We start from the raw sequence: 20,344 nt of genomic DNA, 5'->3' as shown, positions 1-20,344 counted from the left end.
AAATCCAAATTCAAACTAATATCATAAATGCAAAAGTAACTAGTCTGTCTATCTTATCGTTACTACTTCACGCTATAATAGTGACACCAACTTAGATGAAATTTTGTATGGAGGGTTTTTGAGATCCTAGTAAGGAAAGGACATAGAATAGTTTTTATCCCAGAAAATTGCATCGTTACCTCGGGAAAGCGATGAATGAATTCATCCAGAATGGAGCAACAGGAAAAAAACCAGATTAATTGTATTCTGAGAGCTTATAAAAAGTATGTCCATTGGTTTGTGGTGTCAAACAGTTTTATAAAATACTATACTAGCTGAAATTACATAAAGTACGGTCGAGGAAACTGAATTACGTACCAGGGTGGAACCTTATCATAATAAATTTTTCTAATCATATGATTTCTTTGGCAAATATATGGGATATCAACATGACATTAGAGCTCAAAAGTTCCACCCCGTGCGTAATTCTGTCTTCGATTGTTCAATGGCTTGAATTTTTTTGTGGGAAACCCACTAAAGAATCACGTTTCCTTAGGATGCTATTTCACTGAAGCGATGCGGGGCAGAACGTCACATTGTCACATTGTAAGGTGAGCGAGGCGAGACGTGGACTTTAAATAATTTGATTGATCGGACTCTGCGTCTGCTTCGGTTCAATGAAAGAACACCTTAACCCCCTAGGACTGTAGAAGACTTTACTCTCACACATTGGTGATAATCAGCCTCCGCGGACTTCTCGGCTTGTTTAAATTCCCCCCCGACCCCCGCACGTGTACTTGGACGGATCCCGGAGGCATGTCCACTGATGAGTGGAGACTGGCTGCTCTGGATGTACGTGGTGAGGGTACGCAGATGCGGAGGTCGACGGCGCTGTGGAGGCTGGCGGCGCGGGAGGAGCGGGGGGTCGCGTGGGGGGCGTCGGAGGGGGGCACGCAGAGGGCGGGGAGGTCGGCGGCGGAGCGCGAGCGCCGTGGAGGGCTTTCTGGGATCAGGGCCATCCCACCCATGCTGCCTACGAAGACTGAGTTCTGGAAAGAAGACTTATTTAAGAATCTATCACGTTACTGTTAGTTTTTATAACTTCACTGTCCCCATACGAAACTTTTAAACTATCCCACGTTCACCCTAAAGGGTTCTCCCTACACATTACACCGTATCATGTCATGACCATGACCGTAACAGGAACGTGTCAGACGGAGTGACAAACGGAATGTCCAACGCACACATGGCACGCGACGACGATGGTTGGTTACGAAACGAACTAGTGGGCATAGTCTCATACTTTTCAATCATCATCATCTCAGCCGCAGGACGTCCACTTTTGGACATTAGCCCTCCCCCATAGACCTCCAGTCGCTTCGGTTGGCAGCGGCTTGCTTGCATCCACCGTGAACCCGCGGCTTTAACCAGGTCGTCCGTCCATCTCGTGGTGGACGTCCTACGTTGCGCTTGCCGATCCGCGGTCTCCACTCGAGAACTTTTCGGCCCCAACCGCCATCTGTTCTCCGTGCTATATGGCCTGCCCAATGCCACTTCAACGAGCTAACTTTTCAATACAATACAATATATTTTTGCCTGACACGTTGCCTGAGTATTACGGTCATGGTAATGATACAGTGTAATGTGTAGACCTTAATATTCAATGAGGACGTTTTACACGTACATACTCACGGAAGTTTGCGCGAAATACCGGAATTTTGGATCAATTCATTGCTAGGCCTACTTAATGGTTAACGCATCGACATCTATAGCCTCCTGAGTCCTGACATTTTTTTACAAATTTAGTGCTTAAAGTCAAAGTCAAAATATCTTTATTCAATTTAGGATATAACAAGCACTTATGAATGTCAAAAATAATCTACTACCGGTTCGGAAAAACTTCTGTCGAGAAGAATCCGGCAAGAAACTCAACGAGGTGTATTTTTTTAAACAGATTTACAATATTATCAAGTATTTAACACAATTTTATTTTTAACACAGTAGGTTCGCCAATGCGAATCGGAATTATTTCCATATATCCCTGTCCATGATATAATCATTGCATTTATAATACGCCATAGATATTAATGTCTTCTTGACAATAGATTAATGTTAATTAGAATTAAGACCTAGACGTGGTTGACCTGCTTTGTTATTTTGGATATTATTTCAAAATTCTTAGAATTCTTTATTCAGTGAACAATTTGTACTTTATAAGTACTTTCGGCCGCTATTCTTAATGTTTATCGGTCCTTTATAAAGTACGCGAGGACTCTGGAGGATAGACTGCATGTTTCTTACATAAAAACGGCGCACAAAATTTGTGCACAGCGCGGTTTTGTGAATGTTTCTATATAGTTTGTTGACGTCCGTGACGCGGTTAGTGCCAAAGTAATATTGACGATTGACGCGCGGCGCGTTTTGTACAGTCAAGTGCAAAATTAAGTTTGTATCTATTCAAACCACTCAAAACTATATTTTACTACGGGGTCGGAATAAGAGTTTGTGGTACATATTTCTGAAACTTTGATTAAGTACATATTTTTACACTTGACTGTACTAAACATAGCGATATCAATGAATTTACGTGTGCAACGCTGCGGCTGAAGGGGAATTAACTATAAGACAAGAATCAGCCTCAATTCGACGTCATTAACTCAAGACGGCAAAATAAAAGACAAAGCTCTTAGCTTAGCTCTCATTTCCTAACTTTTGTGTCACAAAGGATCAGTCTCCAAGATTTCCTCGTGATTTAATCTTGGCATTCCATTTTTACTTATCAATCGCGAGCTTTCTGATCTTACATTAAATAAGTTTTAGATTACTTTCACCGTAGTCTGCTAAGTAGCTTTTCTCTGTCGGGTTTGTCGGGTTTGGCCGCAAAACACGCAGCCTTAGTATCTTAACTAACCCTAAACCTAACTAACCCTAACTTCAGTTTGCTAAAGGGTTTGCTGTGTGACTTGATAAGTAAATATTAGGGCTGCTTTTCCCGGATTTTTTTCTCGGAATTCAGATCTCATTTGTACTAAGGCTGGCCAAACTTAGGCACATAGGCCGCACGCAAATTGGTCCTCCCAGGCATTTGAATTTTCCCGCCAACGCGAAGATTGGCCAGCCGGCTAATAAACAGCACGACTACTTTTTGTAGCTACCTCTGGGCCCAGTTTCTCGAAGCATATTGGTCTAATAATATTAGTGTTATGTTTCATTTTCTCATTTAATTTTTGAAACAAAGCACTTATAATACTAGACTTGTAAGCTTTGAGAAACAGGCCCCTGAAATAAGTTCCTGGCGCCGCCACAGTCTATAAAAATTTTGCCCACCTAAAAATTCACTGGTCTAGTTAGTTTAAACCAATGCTCAACCAGCAATTGCCTATTTCCAAGCGTATTCAATAATGTACTATTACCTGTCTAGGTCGATGCGAGAGGTACCCATAAGGCTGGCACACCGGGAACGAAGCACCGCAGTCGTAAGAAACGCAACCGCGCGACAACGACGCTCGGTGCTGCAAAAAAATACTAATTTAGGATCATTATTATCATCTTCTTAATCATCATCATCAACAGCAACAGCATTATCATCATCGTCGTCTTTAATATCGGCCTATAGCGGACTAGGTACTGTTGGTAATAGGCCTCCCGAAATCGCGCTACTTCGCCCTGTCGTCGGCTTCTTGCAAAACTCAAACTCAACTCCTCTCGTTAACTCTTAAGGGTGGGTTACGTACGAATAAGTTCATATACACATTTAAGGTTACATAAATACGTACCTAACTACCTACGTACTTGTATTTCAAGTCTTGAGAAGTTTTTTAATGCCCGACGTTAAAAGAGCGGTGTTATAAGTTTTACATGTTTGAGGTATCATAGCTCTCAAACGGGTGGACCGATTTGATGCGGTTTTTAATCGAAAGCTAGTTTAATTGAAATAGTTCTTAGCTAAGTACACAATACAATCGCTTCTGGTGTTTTGAGATATTGAAGTTTGAAATAACAGTGTCGGGTGTCCAATTTTTCTAAGTTGGCTAGGTTAGGTTATTAGTGGAAGGCGGATGGTTCACGTAGGCGAGGATAAAGGCTTAAATTAGGGCCTACGCTAGCTGACGTGGTTTGCACGGAGCGGGTGGACGCCTATCGAAAAATAGTATAAGCAGCGCTAACTGCACTCGTTGCAGGCGACGAATTTTACCAGCACCCGCACCCGCTGGCGTGCGCCTACACCCTGCACCAGCGTAGCGTAGACCCTTACTTACTATACTTACATGAGGCGGTACGACGACCGAGCTCTCAGCGAGGACGCAGCTCTGGCGATGCTGCTGCTGGAACTTGGGCTGATAAGGTTCCAGCATCCTGTCGAACGGGGGCTTTTATCACTCGATCAGGTAAACAATAAATTTAATTACCTGTTACTTTGCGAAATTATCTACTAGAATCAATCAATCACACTAGAATCGTAAGTAAGCAAGAGTGTTGTGAGTTTGTTTGAAATGAAACCTCAGCGTTACTCTTTCCGAGATTATTATTTCTAGGCAGTTTTGATGAAGAAAACCGACTTACGCACCAAGAGTTCTCTACATTTCTAAATCAAACCGACTAGGTATAGGTACACCGGTATTAACAGGTCCTGTTTAGGTTCATAAAGTACAGCCGTTGGTGCTGACAGAAAAATTACGTTTTAATTTTTTCCCCTAAGCACGACTCACGCTTAAACTGTTTTTATTATTTGTTGATATGCAGTCTTCATTATCATTTCAAGTTTGAGGATTGTATGTTTGGTTACGGAACACTGAAACGTAAGGAAATTGACTGGAGGAAGCTGTGACCAAAGAAGTTTGCCTCCGATCTTCGCCCATCATAGAGTATTCCCGCAAGGTATAAATAATGGCTTTTAATTCTGTTATAACAAAGGAATTTTAAAGTCAATGAGTACGGAGGTCACTTTATTACATTGTCTTACTCGTACGTCTAAAATTAAAAGTAAATACAGAACAGCGAACTATGTATCATCAAACAAAGGTAAATTGTTATCTTTAGTTAGCTTGTATGTGTGCACACCTCGCAGACTTATAGAACGTCAAAGTGTTCAGATTAGAATTGTTTTGTATTTACTTTGTAAAATTATCACGAGTTTAAAATTATAATATTTAGGTATATCGCAACTGAAGTTTTTGTCAGTGCACTCTCGAGACACTCTCGGCAGAACGCAGGATTTTCTAAACAAGTTATTGATAAATTAGGTATAGACACGAAATAAATTTCTTGTTCAAAATCTCCATTTTTTTTATTTTTGATAAATCTGATCTGCTTTTATCATCTTTTATCTGTCCGCTCCGTACGGTGTGTACGCACCGATTCCGACGTCCATAGCCTCAAAGCTACATCTGCGTGAATGAAAGTAGATCATCGATGTGACTTATATTTGTGGTAATATCACTTTGCTTTCTGCCGGGTGTGCCGAATCTACTGGTGCAGATATAAAATGAAGGGATCAACGTACAGCTTATAGACGCACCTTATCTTGCCCCAACGGTTGAAGAAGAGGGCGATGGCAGCTACCCACAGGAGCAGCACGAACGCTACGATGAGAGCTTCTTCGGCGCGTACCACCACGCCGCTACCGTCTGTAGGGGTAACGGGAATTATCGATACTTATGTATACCCGTGCAGCTTTTGGACTCATCATCAGCTGACGTCCACTGCTGAAAAAAGTCTTTCTTAGAACACCAACGATAAACAACAACTTCCTTTACGTCTCGCAAAGAGCTATGGAGAGAGCTAAGCTTGGATTTTTTTCCGCAATAGAATTTGGAATACAGAAATTCGCCGAAGATCTAAAGTCTCCGATATAGTTTGAAAAATATACAAGCTGAAGTGGCAATGGGCGGGCCACATCGCTCAAAAAACAGATAACCGATGGGTGAGAAAAGTCCTCAAGTTGGAGACCAAGAACCGGAAGACGAAACGTTGATAGGACTCCCACTAGGTGGACTGACGACATCGTGAGAGTTGCTGCAACCGGTGGATGCAAGTGGCGAGTTGTCGTTCATTGTGGCGTTCTAGGGGGAGGCCTTCATATCAGCAGTGGACGTCTTCCGGCTGAAGACGAAAGATGACTTGGTTGTCAGTTATTTATTGATTGACAGAGACCCACCTGTGTCTGAGAGTGAAGAGATATTGACATTAGGAGTGGTCTCGACCGGGTGCAGCCGCAGAACTACTTCTTGCGCTGGCCCGCCTGTGTCGCCCCGCTCCATTCTGTGACAAATATATATTTTTGTAAGGGGCCATCGACAAATTAAGTAACACATTTAGGTGGAGGTCAACCAACTTTTTAGTGTTTTGTTATTCTATGATTGGTATTTTTGGAGTCTTTTTGTATTTTTATTTCAACTCCAAATTTTATTACTTTTGGGTGTCCAGCAGTGGTATAGGGGTTATAGCACGCAGCACGGATTGCTGAGGACCTGGGTTCGATTCCCAGTGCTGGTCTCTTTTTCTGGTTTTTCAGCCCAGCAGTGGTGTAGGGGTTATAGCACGCAGCACGGATTGCTGAGGACCTGGGTTCGATTCCCAGTGCTGGTCTTTTTTTCTGGTTTTTCTGTGCATCCATGTCTCAGTTTGTATTTTCGATGTTGTTATTCTGTCCCGTAACTCAGGAGACAAAATTGATACACTTTATAAGAAAACCGTTTACAATTTATACTATACTGAGCGGCAACATCTGGCCCTCAAATGTATGCAGAATCGTTAATTTTGTATGAAGTGTGGGCCAAATTTTGTGGCGCTGAGTATAATATTAGTATGCTTAAGAGATGAGCCATGAAGGAATTGCCTTAAAACTGCCACAACTCCTAACTTTTAGTGGATTTGTACCCCATAAAATCATACTTTTTTTAAGTAGCTCAGGTGAGGTTGCCATGGTAACAAGTTACACTAAAGAAGAAGAATGAGAATAATTGCGTTTTTTATAGTAGCATCTGAGACAAATGGATAGGGGTGTAAATTCTCATAGGAACTTAGTAATTTCTGGAATTTCGATATAGCTGCCAATTCTAATGATTATGCGTGCAAAGCGCGGATAAATGCTATTATAGTAATATCAACTTGCCCAATTCTGCAAGCTTGACTTTAGGCTGGTCAATCAAAACGCAGTGACCATCGCAATTAGGCAGATTTTCTTTAAACAAATTATGTACATATATGACATAATCGTCACCACTTTTAAAGTAAGTTTCTTAATACAAGCTTTTTTGCTGACTGTACTTGTATTATTGTTATCCAACTTACATAATTATGTACCTATACCAAATATCCTGCAATCAAATCCGACCACTCTAATGGAAGTGATTCAAAATGATTTTGCAAAATTTGACCTAAAAAAAAACAACAAAAACGAACAGGGCAAGTTTAATAAAAGCTTGTAAAAAATTCGTGCCTCGAAATCGATAATTCCTGTGAGTGAACTTTATTTAATGTTATTTCAATGTTAATTTTTTTTGACTTATTAATTTGAGATACTTACGATATTTTACAAAGTAGCGACGATATCCACTCTATTACATGCTTGATTATTTAAAATGTAGAACTACTCTGGCCCTATATACTACGAAATGCAAAACTCGAACTTCGTTTGTTGCCGGTGCGACACGAACTTCGATTTTCGAGTTTCGTAGTAGCCCCTCTGCCCTCGTAACGAAGAAATAATTACGAAATAATGATTTCGACAAAACTGCGCTTTGTATTCGGATCGACAAAGTTTTCATGAAAATACTGCGTTATTGCTTACTGAATTGAGGCTTTCTAATAGATTTACATAGGTACATGCTTTTTTTGTATGTGTAGATATAGATATACCTAACTACACCTAAATAGCCCATTTCTTCAAAGTTAAAACGCGGATTGCTACCACCATCTTACTCGCTAATCCTGCCGTGAAGCAGCAGTGCTTGCACTGTTGTGTTTCGGCGTGGAGAGTAAGATCGCTGGCGAAATAACTGGCACTTGAGGTATCCCATCTTAGACCTCTAGGTTGGCAACGCATCTGCAATACCCCAGGTGTTGCAGATGTTTATGGGCGGTTCTGATCTCTTACCATCAGGAGACCCACTGCTCGTTTGCCATCCAGTCAAATAAAAAAAAAAGCTATTAGTGCGTTCTTCGTTACGACGTAATATGCATTTGTTTTTAAGTAGTCAATTCAAAAAGCCGCCACAAAGTGTTACATATAGAGATACAAACGACGTGTAGTGTGAGACGCAGCTACCTAAGGATGTACTGCTCTCACCGGCGGAGACCCGTGAAGCCTGCGCTGGCGCCTTGCGCGTGGACTGCTCTTCGGGCTGCTCTGTCCCCGAGGATTCTGCTTCTATGGACAAAGGTTCAAAAAATGTAAGGCCTCCCGACATTGTTATTTCAAAGTTTAATGTTTCAAAAATGGCTGGACCGGTTCTTATGAAATACAGCTAAGAACTATTGCAAGGAAACTCACTTTCACCTAAAAAAGCAGCATTGAAATCGGCCCAGTCATTTAAGAGCTACGATGCCACAAACAGAATAGATACTGGCGCCAAACTTATAAACACCCCGCTTTTTGCGTCGGGGATTAAAAATTAAGGATATCATTAAATTTCGATTTTATCTTGCACTATGCTATACTAAAAACTAAACAAAGAGCTAAATTTTTTTAGGGTTCCGTACCTTAGTCGAAAAATATGGAAACTCTAAGCACACTTTGTTGTCCATTCGTCCCTCTTGTCAATACCTTTATTCCCAGGACCAAGTAGACATAAGTAAGAGTATCAAGCTGAAATTAATATCGAATATTCAGGTCCGCTACCCCCTGGAGCAGTGAAAAAAGCAAACTGCTCAGTCAGCGAAATTATTAAAAAAGGTGTTTCTATACAAATCGCCAGGGAATCAAAGCGAGGGCACTTACTTCCAGTTGTCCTAGAGACTTAAAATTTCGTATGAAGTTACTTATAGCACAACTAATAATAAAACGTCTGGAAACCTTTGAAGAAACATTGCTGCTCGAGAAAATTTCAACATTATTTATATAAGTCTCGCGCCCCAGCTTCGCGTGGGTGTATTTTTTGGGCAATGGAGCTGAAAAGCCTTTTCTTTAAATTACACCCATGCGAATCCGGGGAGGGCGGCAGTATATTTTATGCATGATTACAAATATTCAACATAAGCATGACTTTTTTGCTTTGCTTGACCGCACGATTTCGGGAAGAACCTAATCACGTTTATATGTTTTATTTTGCCGTCGTCCGCTAATTAGCGCCTGATTTACATTTAACCCTGCAAAAGCAAATCGGTCCATGTTCATAGCCTATATCAACGTTTAAATTAATGAGAGTCAAGAACTGGGGGGCTACTATGAAATTCGAAAATCGAAGTTCGTATAGTACCGTCCCTCTCACTCTCGTATTAAATAACATTAGCGTCAGCGGGACGGCAAGATAAGAAGTTTGAATTTTGCACTTCGTAGTACAGGGCCTGTAGCAGTTTTAGCTAACGGTTTGATTTTAAAACAATACACTCTCGTTAGTTAGCTGCGCTCGAGCGGCGGCTGCCGGGAATTAATATTAATTTACCCGCGACTTTCACAATGTTCCCGGGAAATGTGTGTCATGGAAATTGTACATTATTAACAAGGATCCCTGCCCGATATTATACAAGTTGTTTTATAATTGATTCGGGTTATTATCGCAGGTGTTTCGGTTAATTTGACTGCACGCCCTTGTCCAGAGATGGGCAAAATTTATTCGAATAACAAATAAGAATAATCCAATTATTCGTGAATGTGGAATACAATTATGGAATGATAATTATTTTTGGAATAATTTATGATATGTGTTTAGCTAAACTATTAATCCCTAGTTAGGTAATTGCTCCGTTCTACCAGTCAAAGGTTAACTGGCAGAGATCAAGGATAAGTCCGCCTCTTCGTATTCGCCCTTTTGTATTTCCTTTTTGTACAATAAAGACACACAAACAAAATGTTATTCGTGTTGTTTATTTGTATCGAGTAACGAAAAAAACCTTTAATATTTTTCGTGGATTTATCCGAATAAAATAAAGACCACTTTTCAAATGAGGAATAATGTATTCACGAATATTTCTTTTCAAATAATTGCTTATTCGAAAAATTATTCGGATAAAAACTTATTCCAATAATGCCCATCTCTAGGCTCTATAAATTTTTCAGGACTAGGTATAATGCTTGTTAACTACGACGTTTTTACCTTGCTTTTCCTCTATCACACGTGTAAGACAGCCTACACTACAAACACCTGTGCGATACAAATACATTTTCGGGTAGAACCCGAACCCACACCCTCTATGTACACACACACATAAGAGTAAATCGACACACATTAAACAAATGTTAAAGCTCGCTCGTTCTAGCATTGAGAATGAACTCGTAACACAAAAATTAAAAATTAAAGAGAGTCGACAGAAACATGAATATGCACTTTGTACTCAAAAGTCTGTACATTTCAAACTTTTATTCTGGTTCAAGTCGTTACTTGAGTGCCAAGAAAAGTTTATCTTTTAAATTCTACACAGCATGTTTTATGTGACTTTAGGCACATTAGCACATACTTCAAATTGCAAGAGCTTGTTCACACTAGCGTTTTTCTCGGCGGAGCGGGAACGCGTCGTGCACGACTCCGCCAAAAATCGCCTCCTGCGTGCCGCCGCGCAGTGCCGTCGCGACGAAAAAAACCCGCTCCGCCGGGAAAACCGACAAAAACGCTAGTGTCAACAAGCTCTAAAAGCCCGGCCTGACTTTTAAAAAGTTATTCAGCATTTTTAATCCGTATATTATGCGCCAAAACTTGAGTGCCATTATGTTCCATTGTTCTACGATGAAACATGGGACTTCTTATTATACTGGGTTGAGTATTGAATGGGTTTAAAATGTAGTACTTGGCCCGACATGGCCAACAGCCAAAGCTTTTAGTAGGTGTTGCGTTATTTCCGAGTGCTAAGTACTTATTTGTACTTTTTATGTTGACATTTCGAATGGGTTAGGAATCATCATCATCATCATCATCTCAGCCGTAGGACGTCCACTGTTGGACATAGGCCTCCCCACAGTCCTCCAGTTGCTTCGGTTGGCAGCGGCCTGCATCCACCGTACACCTGCGGCTTTAACCAGGTCATCCGTCCATCTTGTTGGTAGACGTCCTACGCTGCGCTTGCTGATCCGCGGCCTCCACTCGAGAAGTTTTCGGCCCCAACGGCCATCCGTTCTCCGTGCTATATGGCCCGCCCATAGTAAAAAATCATTAAAAGTTAGGAATAAAATCATTAAATCTCAAGTCCTGAAATTTGACACAGTTACAACTTCAATGAAGACCACGATGTTGCTTTTGGGAAATTCCAAGGGAGTTTTCGTTCCCGATCCCGTGAGAATATCGGGACAAATAGTAGTCTACGCGTTATTTCGAATGTCCAGCTATCTACATACTAAATTAATAAAACCGGCTAAGAGCGTGTCGGACAGGCCCAAGATAGGGTTCTGTAGCCATTACAAAAAAATCAAGTAATATTTTTCTAAGGACTTCGTATTGTGTATACGGAATCTTCCAAGTTTACTTATATTTTATACCTTAGGCTGCTCGACTTTAATGAAAATTTGCACTTTAAAGTTGAATATTTCGCAAACAGATTACTGAATCGAAAAATCGTTAAGGCAACCCCCGAATGGTTTTAAAAGAACTAGGTATCCAACAATACACCACACTATAAGGTTAGTCGAGAAAAAAAGTCACTCTCACTTTTAAGTCTATGGGAGGTACCATCAGCTAATATTATGGTCTACCACCCTAAAGTTGATAATCGTTTGCATGTCATAAAATAATAATGCAAATAGACGTGTCTGTCAACTTGAAAGTTCGACTTTAGCGACATATTCATTTGATAGGAACTTGTTTAAAAATTGATAGACCACTTATTTGGCTGATGGTACCCTAAAAATTTTTTTTATTGTGTTTTATTTTACCACTTTGTCGGCGTGACTGATATATATGTATATATATATACATGCCAAATTACAGCTTTGTAGTACTAACGGTCTCTGAACATAGCCGCGGACAGACGGATAGACATGGCGAAACTATAAGGGTTCCTAGTTGACTACGGAACCCTAAAAACCATCCAATAGTTTCTGCGTGAAGGAGTAACAAACATCCATATCCATCCAAGTACAAATAATTTAGTTAAAATAAAATTAGGTCAAGTTATTTTAGTACAAAGTATCTCAGACCTAAAATGAAGAGGGACGATGTTTGTTGACCTTAATTACTAAATAGACTGATGACGCTGGAAAAGCACGTTTTTAATTAAAACCTTTTTACGATACCCTCGGTAATGCAAAATAAATTGGATATTATCGACTTGCCCCTGGCGAGGACAACTTTAACGGCTCGAGTCCTATATAAAGATAAAAGTAACACACAGTTACTTTGTAAAGGACATACAATATCCTACAATATTTTGTACTAGCTGTTTCCCGGAACTCCGTCCGCGTAGAATTCGTTTAGTGCTATCCCGCGAAAAGTATGCAATTTTCCGGGATAGAAAGTATCCTATGTCCTTCCCACCGGGGAACCGAATCGAACTATCTGTAAGTATATACCGAATTTCCTCCATATCGGTTCTGGGGCTAGACGTGAAAAGTTAACAAACAAACAGACTTACACACTTTCGCATTTATAATATTAGTGGGATTGTTTTCTCGGTTATCACAATAGGGATGCTGACACCACCAATCAACTGACGTACTTTTTACGAGCTGTCAAAACACAATTCTCCCATAGAGCTTCAATGGCAATAGCGGCTTATGACGTCATAAGTCGCTATTGGTTCCCCAACTCAATCAACTAACTACTTATTTGTTTTAAAGCAACAAAAAATCTAAACAGTAAATCGAAAATTAATCTGGTTTTCAGGGCGTTATAAAGCGTTTTTTTTTACTGGAGTCGTGCCTTCGACTTATTTTTTAATGGCGTCAACATCCATATTGTAAGTGGTGTATGTAGATGATTTCATATGAAGTAGGTAAAGCCTAAATAAACCAAGCGTTTATACCTGCTGAGCTGGCAACGTTGCATTTTTGTTAGTTTTTTTCAATTACCTAGGTTCCATAAAAATTGAATGAAAATTAAAAATGTGGTCTGATAGAACTGTTCTTAATATAATATAAGTTAATGTGTCTACTCCAATAATTATTCGTGATAGCCTCTTATTTTCTTTAAAAACGTTTAATATTTTTTTTTAATTTTAATTAAATTTTTATGGAATAATCGAGAAAAACTAACAAAAATGCAACGTTGCCAGCTCAGCAAAATTATGTCAAACGTTACTAGTCAAAGTGAAATTAGGACTGATTCGAGCGACGTCTCCACGGCATTACCTTTGAATTTAATTTTTCCTAAGTCCTGTAATTTCGGTTAATTATTTTAATTAAAAAGATACGGGCTGTCACAGTGACGGCCGGCGAATGATTACTGGGCCACGGTCGTGTCCCATCGGATCACAATCCATTAGTTTCGGCATGACTTGTTTTGCAGACTAGCGTTTTTTTAGCCGTTTGTTTATTTAAATAAAAAGAGTGAGAGTAAACTAAAGTTTACTTAAGAAAAGAGAGACGACTAAAGTTTACTCATTCACATTTCTATTGTAATGTATTGTAAAACTTTTTGTTGTACAGAAAAACACATGAAATTAACACACGATATGATCTACAAAGGCGTAACCACCAAGTGTGTTCATTCGCTTAATTGTAGTTGTTTGATGATGTTGCAATCTCGTATAAATTTATATTACTAACTAGCTATTGCCCACGAATCCTTCCGTGTAGAATTCGTTAATCCTGTGGGTACTATGCAATTTTCCGGGTTAAACACTATTTTATGTCCTTCCCCGGAACTCAAACTATTTCTAAATTACATCTAAATCTGTTCAGCGGTTTAGTCGTGATGGGATTGAATATAGTAAGAGTAAGAGCAGCAAGGTGCATTCAAAGTCAAAGTCAAAATATCTTTATTCAATTTATAACAAGCACTTATAATATGTATTTAAGTACGTATCTATCTATATAATTATATTTATCCGTTGCTTAGTACCCATAACACAAGCTTTGCTAAGCTTACTTTGGGACTAGGTCAATTGGTGTGTATTGTCCCGTGATATTTATTATTATTTATTCATCTCAAATTAAAATCTACCACGGGTTAATCATAAATCATTAATCAAAGTAACCTGAAGCCTTATTGTTTATCGCACTTTCTGACTCTTGTTTGCAATGCATTAAAATTATAAAATCAACATTGTCTGTTTAACCGATTGTTTAACCTTTTCGACGCCAACGACTCATATACACCTATGCACCGCAGGCTCGCTCAATTGTGTTAAGATTCAATTTAAGGCATTGCAATATAGAAGCCTGGCGTATGGGTGATGTGAGTGATGTCTTTTGTATTTGACGTGGCGGCGAAAAGGTTAACCGTCCGTCTGTTCCGTTACCCCTCGATACCGAACAAACTTGGACTGACAGACAACGTTAGCTTTCAGTTTATTAGGTGAAGCATGAAATTGCGTATTTTCACGTTAAACCTTTTCTATTTCTCTACGTTGCTTGACCTGTTTGATATTATTTAAACGGTTTTTTATCAATGATTTTAAAAGTACAGATACGTAAATATGCTCACAAAATAACAAAAAAACATGCTCCGCACGCAGCGGCAGCACCTACCTACATTATGAGTTATGGTTATGACATATGCGCTAATGTCCTTTTTGTTGCCATTATGAAAGACATACGGTTGTCTTTTTCATCAATATCGTGTGATGTCAGAGGCTTCGACTGTCGCTTTTTACAATTCGTTTTCGCTGCGCTAATAATACCAATGGGTCAATCATATTTTTAGTGAAGCTTGTTGCCATGGTAACGTCTCCTGAGTTACTTATTAAAATTGTGATTTTTTTGGGGTACAAATCCACTAAAAGTTAGGATTTGTGGCAGTTTTAACGCACTTCCTTCGTGACTTATATCCGAAGCGTGCTAAGACACAAAAATAATACACTTTGTTTATGACGGCGGCCGATCGTAAAATCCGCCAGATCACGAAATTCCTAGGCATATCGTGAAAAGGCGCCATTTCATGAATTGGCTAAGGGACATCCGCCTGCCTAGTGACGTTTAGGCAGATCTTGAAATTCCTATACATATCATGAAACGCCGCCATTTCATGATTTGGTCAGTTTAGGCAGATCATGAAATTCCTAGGAATATCGACGAATGCGTTTCTAATCGATCTGCCGTATTGTTTCTCAGGCACATCGTGATATGCCTGGCCTCCTATTAGGTATATCATGAAATGGCGCCATTACAAGATATGCCCAGGAATTTCGTGATCTGGCGGATTTTACGATCGGCCGCCAACATTCACATTGGAAACAACATTTTTTTAACTAAGTGTATCACTGATGTCGCCTGGGTTACTGGACAGAATAACAACACAAAAGTTGATTGACCCCAATACGCCCGTAAGCGACTTCGCAGGATGACATCTAATCAAGTTAAAAATCATACCAAACAAGTCGAACTGTGCGTTGTAAGTGGTTGACAAAATGACGAATTGGACCTAAAAAAAATAACCAAGTGCGAGTCGGACTCGCGCATGAGGTTTCTGTATAAATATTTTTATTAAAGACGTAACCAAAAATTTACGGTTTTCGCAATTTTTCCTTTATCTGTGCTATAAGACGTTGCTTCGTACCAAATTTCAAGATTCTGAGTTCACGGGAAGTACCCTGTAGATTTTGATTCCCTTGCGAGTTTCGAAAATTTGCGGCATAAACGGCTGTTTCTTTTGATTGCGTTGGCTTAGAAGTTTGTTTTTTGCAGTTTGAGTATTTGATATAAATTTCAGCTTGATACCTCCACGCGTTCCTGAGAAAATGGGTCTTGACAGACGGACGAACGGACGGACCACAAAGTGATCCTATAAGGGTTCCGGTTTTTCCTTTCGAGGTACGGAACCCTAAAAATAAGAAACAAACAGCGCAAGTTTGTAAGAGTACGCAACATTTAAAATGATAGCTCTTTGCTAGTGTAAAATTAATAATTTCTTGCTCAATTCCTAAACACTTATCTCGGTATAGTCCAAAAGCGGTTTATTATTTTAACGATGCTTAGCCCTGCCAACTACAGGTTTTGCTCACGGCGGTCGGGGTATCAAGCTATTTATATTAAAATGTAAATTTATTTAATTACAAAACAAGTTAAAATGATCGCCTTTGTAGCCTTTCATTTAATTTTAGGGCCCCGTACCTACCTTAAAAAGAAGAAATGGGACCCTTAGGTCACACTTAATTTGCGGACGTGTAACGTAAATAAACACGTAAATAAATAACGTAAATATTTTTTTCATTTCTCATGCTTGTAAAGTTCGTGTTTATGCTGGATTTAGGCGACATAAAATGACTTTTTATGCTCTAGTGCATAAAGTAAAATCTTCGTCTAAGACCAAGGTGATTACAGGTGAGGTGTCAACAGCCACAAACAAAAAAGTTTCTGTATATATATTTTTTAATAATTTTTATTTGATGTAAAACTAAAAATCAATCAAAATAAATCAATCATCATCATTCCAGTCTATATACGTCCCACTGCTGGGCACAGGCCTCCTCTCCCAAATAAATCAATAAAACTAAAAATTTATAATTAGGGTATATGAACGCCTCGGGTAAAATGGCTCGTTTTAAGCTCTTGTTGTACAATCTACTATTATACACGGAGGTCACATTGAGGTAATTTTTTTGATAACTTTATCGTGTTGTGACATATCAAATGAAAGGGCTTATGTGTAAATGTATTTTTTAAGATAAATAATTTTTAAGTTGTTTAAACTTATAGGTAGTATTTTTTTCCAATCTCAACAAAAAAATACCGTCTTACCCAACGAGAGGTTGCAATATTCCGTTCCTATGTATTTCGTGACCATGGTCATTATCAGCCGGAAGATATCCACTATTGAACAAAGGCCTCCCCCTTAGAACGCCACAATTAGCGACAACTCGCATTATTAATTTATGATCTACCGGCCCGCAACTCACGATGTCGTCAGTCCACCAAGTGTGAGGCCAGCACTTTGTGATACCTTATAAAATTGCCCTTTGACATTCCATTTTTGCGCAAACTTTTCGAGTACCTATTTTATTTACAAGCTTTTATTTATTTTCACTTGTCCCGTTGTCTGTCTGTCTTTAATCAAATCTTGCAAGTTAAATTCGACCTACTTCCAGTATAAGATTGACTTGAAATTTGGTATATTGTGACTTGCGTGACAATACAATAATCTGGTAGTGATATCCCGGTAGTCCGGCCAGGATCGTCTCCACAGGAGAGAACTCTTCAACGGTTAATGGCATTGACTTGAAATTTGGTAATTGGTATGCAAATGTAGTTTGGGTGACAATACAAGTACAGTGAACAAAAAGTACAATCAGCAAAAAAAGCTTGTATTAAAATGTTTTTTTTTTTATCAAAAACTTATTTAATTAAATATATGTGATGTATACATATCATTTAATAATATTGTAAATCTGTTTTAAAAAAAAATATATACCTCGTTGAGTTTCTTGCCGGATTCTTCTCAGCAGAGGTTTTTCCGAACCGGTGGTAGATTTTTTTTGACATTCATAAGTGCTTGTTATAGTCTAAATTGAATAAAGATATTTTGACTTTGACTTTGATTTACCTGGCCAACTCAAGTGTTTTCTTTACCAATGTAAAACCTATCATGAACAGCAATTTACATTCGTAAGTGCTAAGGGTCTAGAAATAATGTAGTGCTATTGATTTGTACTTCTTGTAACCTGTCTAAGGCTAGGGCTACACCTACAGGTGGGGCGCTTAGGGGCAAACAACTTCGTTTTAGGAAAAATACTAGAATGTGGTTAGTTAGAGTTTCTAGTAGGTACTTATGTGGAAGCGAAAACACTATTATGTGACGCACAGAAGTAGCTGTCTTAGACATATGGTAGCGAATTAGCAAACTAAAAGGTAATAGTTCTTGGTGGACCTCTGCAAAGTACCTAACATTGAACAGCAACACAGCACAGCAGCACAGCAAACATATCCAAAGTGGGAGAAAGAAGTGGTCAAAGTGATGATATTTCCGGAGGCTAGATAACTTTATTTATAAAAGAGTAATAGAAGATTAAAATTTTTGCTTGCCTTCGCTACAAGCTCAGCTTTCTGTCAATTCATAATATGTCAAGCGCTATTCGCTGAACATGCCTTGGTGTAGTCATAGTTTTAACTATTAATTATAAACTGACTTGGGAAACACAGGTGCGATACTAAGTTTTTTTATTGTAAATGCTGTTATTAACCTATGAATGTTGCTACGCTATTTATTTGTGGATTAAAAAACTTTTTCATCTCTCCTGTTTGGAAAGTTTAATTTTCATGGGTAGATAGCCGGGTGGAAAATTGCGTTTTCATCTCTAGGGTGGAAAGTATTTTTTTTTTTCGATTAGCCACGGAGACGAAGATAATTGAGTTACGTCAATGACACTTTTTTTTCACGTTTCGGCATGGCCATCTAGATGCACGTCGTGACCAAGGAGCTTATATACAACACTGGAGGTTGAACACCGAACATCCGTTTAAAACAAGAAATTTGATCTTTATTACGTCACGAACATATTCCATCTCTTTCTTTAGTTAGATTACGAAAATTATCCATACAAATGTATGATTCATTTTCGAGTCACAATGGAAAAAGTTAATGGAAAAACTACATGCTAACGCAGCTTTAACGCTGTGCAACTTTTTGGTCTTCACTCATATAAGCTCCTTGGTCGTGTCCAACTCCATTTTTTTTTATATAGTCGCCGTGGCAAGTGGCCAGGTCGAAAAGGTACCGTTGGAGGTTGGATATAAAATTCAATTTATTATTATTCTCATTTTTAGGGTTCCGGAGCCAAAATGGCAAAAACGGAACCCTTATAGTTTCGCCATGTCTGTCTGTCTGTCCGTCCGTCCGCGGCTTTGCTCAGGAGCTATCAATGCTAGAAAGCTGTTATTTTGCACGAACATGTATGTAAGCTATGCCGACAAAATAGTACCTACAATCAAAATTAAAAAAAAAAATTAGTGTACCTCCCATAGACGTAAAGTGGGGGTGATTTTTTTCTCATCCAACCTTGTAGTGTGGGGTATCGGTCTTTTAAAATCATTAGGGGGTTGCTAAAACGATTTTTCGATTCAGTGATTTGTTTGCAAAATATTCAACTTTAAAGTGCAAATTTTCATTAAAATCGTGCGTCCCCCCCCTCTAAAATCTAAACCGGTCGGTGGAAAAATTTGAAAAACTTCAGAATGGTAGTGTATATCAAACTTTCAAGGAAAACTATAACGGCTAAGTTTGCTTGAGAATTATTAGTAGTTTAAGAGTAAATAGCAGCCTAATGTATAAAATATACCTAAACTTGGAAGATTCCATATAAAATACGAAATCCTTAAAAAAATATTACTTTTTTTTTTGTAATGGCTACGGAACCCCATTTTGGGCGTGTCCGACACGCTCTTGGACGGTTTTTTTGTAGTATTTTACTTTCCTCACAGTCGAAATGAAAGAGGAGTGTCTAACTCGGGCGAAATTACCCATTTCCCCTTGAACTAAAATATCTCGGGTGAAATGTGTCACTTTCCACCCTTGGTTATAAATCTACTATAACATAGGTAAATTACAATAGGCAAAGATATTTAAAAGCGGGTTTTAAAGAGATGTTCCATTAAGCCTGCTCTGTAGGAAGATTTAAATGCCCTAATAGCCTACTTAGTCTAGTAATAAAGGAATCTGATCTGGATGGTCCGGTTTTGATCCCCAGTGGTGTCAGACATATCAGTTATATTGTATGAAAAATATTGTATGAAAAATACGAATGTTTGTGCGGTAGTTTTGGGTGTTTAACAAAAGTTATTTATAAACGTATGTTTATTCATTGTCTAAGGCCGGCTATTGCTTGCCTTGTAATTTTCTCTCTGTGTACCTCTTTTCTGTATCGCTTACTATTTCTGGTGTACAATAAAGAGCCATTGTATTGTATTTTCTAAGAACCATAGTGCAAGCTATGCTTAGTTTGAGACTACGTCAATTTTCTTTTTAAGTTGATTGAATCTGTCCGTTCCGAAATCCGGATGGCCACAAAGTGGGTGCATTCAGCCACATGGTGGGGACCGCTGGACGGTCTAAGAGCCAGGCAGGCCCAGGCATGGATGGCGAGATGATCCTGGACGCGGAACTGAGCGAGTGGCCGGATTCAGCTC

At 39.0% G+C, this 20,344-nt stretch overlaps 1 protein-coding gene across 2 annotated transcripts; it reads right to left on the bottom strand.

The window, feature by feature from the left end:
- Window positions 1-525: 525 nt before the first annotated feature.
- On the bottom strand, window positions 526-5,578 carry LOC141436907 (uncharacterized). Of its 2 annotated transcripts, none has more exons than XM_074100023.1 (4): window positions 5,498-5,578; window positions 4,248-4,335; window positions 3,393-3,491; window positions 526-1,028 (listed from the first exon to the last, which is right to left on the bottom strand). In XM_074100023.1, the coding sequence occupies exons 2-4, from the start codon at window positions 4,332-4,334 to the stop codon at window positions 702-704; spliced, it is 513 nt and encodes a 170-aa protein (XP_073956124.1). In that variant the 5' UTR covers window position 4,335; window positions 5,498-5,578; the 3' UTR covers window positions 526-701. The 2 variants fall into 2 exon arrangements, with proteins under 2 accessions (XP_073956124.1, XP_073956125.1); XM_074100024.1 differs by having other exon boundaries at window positions 5,483-5,565.
- Between the last annotated feature and the right edge of the window lie 14,766 nt (window positions 5,579-20,344).

The sequence above is a fragment of the Choristoneura fumiferana genome, chromosome 17 (genome assembly GCF_025370935.1).
Source record: "Choristoneura fumiferana chromosome 17, NRCan_CFum_1, whole genome shotgun sequence".
NCBI classification, from domain to species: domain Eukaryota; kingdom Metazoa; phylum Arthropoda; class Insecta; order Lepidoptera; family Tortricidae; genus Choristoneura; species Choristoneura fumiferana.
The sequence above is the reverse complement of the archived record's forward strand: the minus strand, read 5'-3'. Positions and strand labels throughout refer to the sequence as shown.